At 37.6% G+C, this 7,336-nt stretch overlaps 1 protein-coding gene across 1 annotated transcript in view; it reads left to right on the top strand.

Moving 5' to 3' along the window:
* Positions 1-1,500: 1,500 nt before the first annotated feature.
* LOC107573886 (gastrula zinc finger protein XlCGF49.1-like) overlaps positions 1,501-7,336 on the top strand; it is a gene marked incomplete at its 3' end in the record, with an annotated part of 6,652 nt that continues 816 nt past the window's right edge. The window contains exons 1-2 of the mRNA XM_016260341.1: positions 1,501-1,617; positions 1,698-1,816. Coding sequence (XP_016115827.1) covers positions 1,738-1,816 — 79 coding nt within the window. The remainder of the gene's footprint in view (positions 1,618-1,697; positions 1,817-7,336) is intronic.

Raw genomic sequence — 7,336 nt, 5'->3', positions numbered from 1 at the left:
TTAAGCTGTGATTTGAGCCGTCAAAATTAAAGTGTAAATTATCATCTTTTCATAGTCAGGAATTATTATATTGGAAATTAATATTCAAACACAGCTTTCCGCCACATAGCTGTTGTTGTGGAGTAATAAGTGCATCTTTATTAAGAGGAAATCTGTGTTTTTCAGCACTGGATGGACAAAGGTGTGTGGTCCATTGTACACGTGATGGCTGGGGATGGAAATAATCTTGGTTATGATGATTTTTGTGAGAAACACAATATTATTTGTACTCAGGAATGATATGTGTCTTTGTTGAAAGCTGTTCCTGCTGGTTTGGTTCAGCTGATTAAAGGTGCTTTGTGTTATTCACCGGTGATACCAAGATGAGCTCATCTAATCGTCTCTGGTATTAATTCTGCAGAGCAGCGCTGTAATAATGAGCGTTTAAGAACATCAGTAAACACACAGACCTTCCCTTCTGAAGTAAAGAAGAGACCTTGATTAACGATGTTTATGTTTATCCCAGTAATGAGTTCCTCAGACACAGGTTTGATTTGGATGGTAACTTTTGTGAAGCAGATGTGTTTTGTTTATGCATATTCTCTAATAAATGAAGGGATGGCCTCTGTGCTTGGTGAAGTTTGAAGTGTGTAATACCTGACTTTGATTTTAAAACTGTAATATATTTGTCCTTTTGTCGGAATTGTGATGTTGAATTTTTGGTTAATAATATTGTGATTTTGGCCAGTTACTTCATTCATAAATGCAGATTCTTTAATAACCCCCACTTTATTACTGTTCCAGAAAGATGTGATGGTCTTCAAATCTTTAAAGCTCATGCGTCATAAAAAAGCCCTTAAACTATCTAATCTTTTGAAGGTATTTTTTGATGTTTAAGCCCCTTGCATTGTAGTTTGTTTCTTCTGTATTTATTTGTTTTTCTTTCTTACTTTTCCTGTTATTTTTATTTTGTTTATCGATGTATTTTTTGTTATGCTGCTATTTGGACTTCTCTGAATTGTATTAAGTTTTTAAATGTTGTTGATGTTAATGATAATGATAATATTGATAATGATGATGTTCTATTCAGAATCTGGTGTTAGACACACAAAGGATCTGCACAACGCAATATCAATCCTCAAAAGCAGCTTTTCAGAAACATCTTCAAAATATCTTCTTTTGTGGATATGGAATTCATATTACCTGTCATTCAACTCTAGTTCCAGGTATTTAGATGGGCACATAACCCAAAGCTGTTATTTTTCATGCTAAACCTGTTTAATATTTTGGATTTAGTTGTTGTTGTGTTTTTCCATTAGGCTATACATCTTATCATTACCACGTGTTTCCACTTATCTTAATTTCCATATTTACATGCTGCAAGGGTTGTGTGATTTTCAATGAAATCTTTGACTAATAAATTATTAAATTATAATTTTAAGTCCTTCTCGTTTATTTGCGCAGATCGGCTTTTTTAAAGGAAACCAACAGCGCAGCTCATAGACGCACTGTATTGCTTCCCTCTGCCTCCAGTCCAGCGGGGGCGCTAACACTCAAGCGCCTGCTTGACGAACACCATTAGACCCCAGAGGAAAAAGACTCGTGTTGTTGTGTCGTGATGCTGGCTTAATGCAAACGGTGTGTAATGTTGTTTCTGTAAATAGTCAAATACAGTTTTTGAATCAGGTCAATAAATACCTGTATTCTCATCTTCAAAGTCGTGAAGTTTGGAAGCAAGCAGGAGTATCAGCTGTGAAGATGGTGTTTGTGAAAGAAGAGAGCGAGGAGAACACGATTAAACCAGAACCCTGCGGAATAAAACACGAGGAACAAAGAAGTTGGTCTTTACTCTTCATTCATCTTTAATGGCTGCTTGTGATACATTAACATGAAGCTAACAGAGATTTAACCGGGTGCCTGCGGATCCCTAACATGTGTTACATTCCTTAATGTGAAAATAAGGGCTTAATTATCATTAAAGTGTCTTAAATCTTCCTTTCAAATGTCTTAAATATGCGATGGAACTGAGAATGAGATGTATGTTATATTTTCGCTTCAGATTCAGTTTTAACACCAGGGCAATGCTTTACCTGTCTTTCTGCTGCTTTCCTCCTAATTAGTGTACCTTAATGACATTGTGTTATATTACACTGGCACAAAAAGGTAAATATGACATGTTTTATCTCTTCTGTCTGCTTTTATTCCGTCACTGCGGGGCCACTTGGTAATGGAACATTTATAGTTCTTATTTGCTAAGGTCTCCCATATAAATCTTTACATTTACCCTGCTGTAGTTTGCTGCCTTTTTCCAGCTTAGTTTTTGATGAAAAGGTTTTGAAAATGGTATATGCACACTAGAGGTGCCCGATAGTGGATTCTGCCGATACCGATAGCTAGGCTGGACCACACTGGCCGATAGCTAGGCTGGACCACACTGGCCGATACCAATAGCTAGGCTGGACCACACTGGCCGATACCAATAGCTAGGCTGTGGCCAATACCGATAGCTAGGCTGGACCACACTGGCCGATACCGATAGCTAGGCTGGCCCACACTGGCCGATACCGATAGCTAGGCTGGCCCACACTGGCCGATACCGATAGCTAGGCTGGCCCACACTGGCCGATACCGATAGCTAGGCTGGCCCACACTGGCCGATACCGATAGCTAGGCTGGACCACACTGGCCGATACCAATAGCTAGGCTGTGGCCAATACCGATAGCTAGGCTGGACCACACTGGCCGATACCGATAGCTAGGCTGTGGTCGATACCGATAGCTAGATAGCTAGGCTGTGGCCGATACCGATAGCTAGGCTGGACCACACTGGCCGATACCGATTAATCCACCGATAGTTCTTACAATGGTAAACTAAAACTAAAACAGCGCTTACTATTTAACAAAAGCAGTAGCAGTACTGAACCATACTTTGTAAATGAATAAACATTCATATTAATTAATATATTGATCGTTAAAGTTATTTCATAGTTTACTAATGTTAAAAAAAGAAACTTTAAAATGTAAAAATATAGCCTATTAATAATAGTAAATGTTGAAATGAACACACTAGGAACAATACTTTTACAGCTTTCATTAATATTACAAAAGGACTCTTACTGTAAAGTAATACCATTTAATTTCAACAGTCATGCTAAAATATGGCCATCTTTAAATATCTACACAAGGCCATAGCATTAAAATTACATGCATATGTTATTGATATCGTATGTGTACTCTCACACTTTATTTGCTTCTATTTTAGAACACTGCATGATTATCTAATCAAAATAAATAAAAAATGCAAGTCACACACTGGACAAAAGCGGAGCGCTGCGTTCTCGGAGAAGTCACACACCAGACGCGTCACGTTCAATTCCAGCAGCGGTCTGAAACTGTTTATTTAATCACCAAACGCACATAAGTTTGCTTCAAGAATGAACAATGTGGCATAAATGAGTTTGAAGTTCGGTGTTTAAAACAGAGCAAAGGGAAAGAGAGTGCGATCTGTATTACAGCTCTCTATATGAAGCATAAAGACTGTATTAGAGCCACAGAAAGAGCACAATACATAATTCATAGCCTAAGGTGAAGGCATTACGTACGTTAACAATGATTTGGGACTAATGTAATTTAATGGAAAGCTATGTTAATGGCGCTCTGTTCCACGGCAGGATCTTCTGTCGGCTGCATTTAAATGCACGTTTGAAGTTTCCTGCTCTGGGAATTGCTCTTTACACAATACAAAACTAGTTGAATTTGTATTGTGTAAATTTGAAATATTGACAAGTGTCATTTAACAAAACTGAAGATTATGTGGCATTTAACCAGTGATTCTCAAACTTTTTTTGGTCGCGCTCTCCTTTAAATTTTTTGATATATATAATTGTTCTTTTTTTTAAGTTTTTTTTTTCTTTTTGAAAAATCGAAAGGTCAAAAAATACAGGTTTATTTTCACAACCTTCTTTGATTATATTTTCTTATGGTGCCAATATAATTCTGATCATGACTGTCGCTCTCTTTCTCTATCGCTAAAACAGCTGCTTTATGTATAAAATAATAAATAAGTAAAATGTTGCAAAACTGACCACAACAGCTGATTGCAAGAATTCATTACAAAGACATTTCTATGCATTCCTTTTCTTTTATTCGACACCTGATGTGTGCAGTTTACTTTGCTTGCTTTAAAAAAAGTTTTCTTTTGTTCAGTAATATTTTTGCTTGTTTGTTTGTTGTTTTCTTGCAGTCTTTTATCCACTGCTATTGTTAGGGGCCAAGCAACGAAGGTGCATAGACACTTATTGTATCTGTTAGAATTCTTCTTCTTCTTCTTCTTCTTCCGCTCTTGAGGCTAGGCAGCCCATAGAACCGCTTGCAGGAAAGTTATGAAATTTAGCACACTGATAGAGCACCGTCTGAACAGTCACCATAGCAAATTTGGAGCCTCTAACTCAAACTCTCTAGCACCCACCACTTGTCCAAAGTTTCACTTATGTTTATACTAATAACTTTTGAACAGTAAGGCACTGAAGGCACAAATTATTTTTTCCTCTGATTACTTGGCTAATGCCGAGTCAAATGAACTCCAAAAATCGTAAGGTTTAGTTTTTTCGCTATTTTTAATAGTTAGAAAAACAGATCATCTTCAGACCATGCTGGCAAAAATTTATGGAATTAAAGTTCATTCTCGAATAACACGCAAACAAATTCTATGAAAAGCACGCAAAAATGGATGTGAGGCTATAACTCCGCAACAGTTTGGCGTACTGAGACCAAACTTGGTGTGTTATAACAAGCATGACCTGAGGTTACCTGCAGTGTTTCGGCTCAGTGCCACCTAGTGGTCAGGAGATATGAAAAATGGCTAATTATTGCTTATAACTTCTGAATGGTTTGGCAAAACTTGTCTCTTTAGATTCGGTGGAGCATGCCGAGTCAAACCACACGCAATTTTGGGCGTCATGTAAGCCATTTTGGGCGTCGGACATTTTTAATTTTGTCATAAAATGCTATAATTTACGAACTCATTGACATATCGTTACGAAACTCGGTATGCATCTTTGACACCATGCCCTGATGGTACTCAAAAAGTTTTGGGGCAGCGCCACCTTGTGGTCAAAAGTTATAATGAAATTTCTAAAACAGCATATTGTATGCGTCCCTTATAAAAACTGACCATTGCATTTTATACTTACTAGAAATTAGTTCTTTATAGGCCTCTGGAGTGAAATAAAGCATATTATTTAACAAAGTAATTTCTTTTCATTGTGAACTTATTTTGTTATTGGAGTTCACTTTCAGCACAGACGTTAAACCTCACTATATAAAAATGCTGTCAATCTTGTACAGTAAAACAAATAGAAAACTGTTTTCTATGAATACTGCTGTCATCTACATAAAACAATGATTTGAAAGGTGATCTTTAAAGAAAATTATAGTAACACAACCATCAAAGACACCAATAAATAACAGGGATGTTAATGCAAAAGTACAAAACAAAAAAAAATAGAGAGAGAGAAGTGTCATCTTGTTATATTTTCTGTCAATTCTGGGCGTCTAAATGAAAAGTGTTCTGAAAGCGCGTTCTCTCCGTGTTGGTCCTGAATAGACCGTAGTCATAGAAATACGTGCGCACACTCGCCTATAGTGTATTTATGACAACCTTTTATGGTAATATGTTGCCTTTACGGGCTACATAAATTTCACCTCAATAAATGTTAGCCTGGAATGAATGCAAATTCCCATGATAAACTTCTGGGATTTTGGAGCACCAACTTGTAAAAGTGCTTAACAGTAGCTCAACATAACTACAATGTGTTCTTTATTGGATTCACTGTCTTATTCTGCCCTCTAGTGGCTTATATTGAAATTAATACAAACCTTAACATAATGGGCCCTTTTTTAACGGTCTAAGCACATGGTCTAAAGCGCACGGCGCAGGTGCACTCAGGTCGTGTCCGAATCCACTTTTGCTAGTTTAACGGCGGGAAAACGGTCGGCGTGCCCGGGCGCATGGTCTAAACGGGTTGTCCCTATTCTCTTAATGAGTAATGGGTGTTTTTTTGGGCGTAACGTGCAATAAACCAATCAGAGTGCCATCTCCCATTACCTTTAAGAGGCAGTTGCGCTTGTGCCATGGTGGATTTGTTATTTACACGGCGGAATTTGCAAGCGCAAAGACTGAACGCGTCTCCAGAGATGAAACAGAGCTGCTCGTGCGTGAGCAAATAGGTATCCTAATTCTGACACATGCAATGGCTATCCATTATGACATGTAGGCATTTTTATATTCATGTAGCCTACACAAAAATAATCTTTTACATTTTAATCTTTTATTGTTTCATGTTTAAAAATGTTTGTGTGCTGCTGCGCGTCCCTGTGTGTAATAAGCAAAGTGAACGCGCATTGTGGACCCGCCCAGAGGCACATTTTCTACTAATGCACTCTTTAAATAACAAAACAAATTTGATTGGGTCAAATTTCACCTACTTGTTACGATCCCATCCCCAGTCTAGGGTTGGGAGTGGGAGTAACAGGTTAACTAAAACTTATATGGAAGAAATCAATAAAAACGTGGAGGAATCACTCCAGTCCTCTGCTCCAGAAAAATGCAAAACCCACCTAGTTTGGCAAACTTAATTTGTTTAATTTGTTAAGCCAGAATTATGGAAGCAATAAATGTCTTCAGGAGAGAGCCTGGCCGAAACAACAACCAAAATAGCAGCTGACTAACAGGAGGAGTACTAAATAAACTATGTGAGTAAAAGAAAAGAAATCAACAACATAAGCTTTCCTCAACTCCCTCACTAACCAAAAACAGGGATAAACATGAGTACAAAATAAAATGGCACCCTCTCCCTACAGCTTCCAAACTAAGCATAAATCAAATAAACCAAAATAAGTTACAGTACCTTTTAATACCTTAACAAGAAAAGTAAGATAAAAGTACATTTACATGCACTATGTGGTTATACTAATAATTCAGTCTAGCGTGAGTGTAAGCACTCTTAAAAAAAAAAAGCTCCAGTTTTAATCAGTGATGTTGTCTGCAGTATATGATGAATAAATCTCTTATTTACATCGCATGTACATCTGCGCTTTGTTTCTGATGAGAGAATTCACCAAAGTGCAGAATTCAGTCAGCGAGCGTGCTCTCTGACCATAAGTCAGCAATGTTAATATTTAGTAAAATCCCATTAAACAATAAAAATAATAGAGATAATCATTGAACTAAAATCACAAAGCACACATATATATCTGTTCTCATATAATTCTGTCTTCATTAAAAAATCCCCCACCGTGGCCCTGCCCGGCAACATCAAGCCACCCCCCCGCCACCGCCCCCACACCGCCCCCCACC

Source organism: Sinocyclocheilus grahami, unplaced genomic scaffold (assembly GCF_001515645.1).
Source record: "Sinocyclocheilus grahami isolate Dianchi unplaced genomic scaffold, SAMN03320097.WGS_v1.1 scaffold2061.1, whole genome shotgun sequence".
Classification (NCBI taxonomy): domain Eukaryota; kingdom Metazoa; phylum Chordata; class Actinopteri; order Cypriniformes; family Cyprinidae; genus Sinocyclocheilus; species Sinocyclocheilus grahami.
The sequence above is the reverse complement of the archived record's forward strand: the minus strand, read 5'-3'. Positions and strand labels throughout refer to the sequence as shown.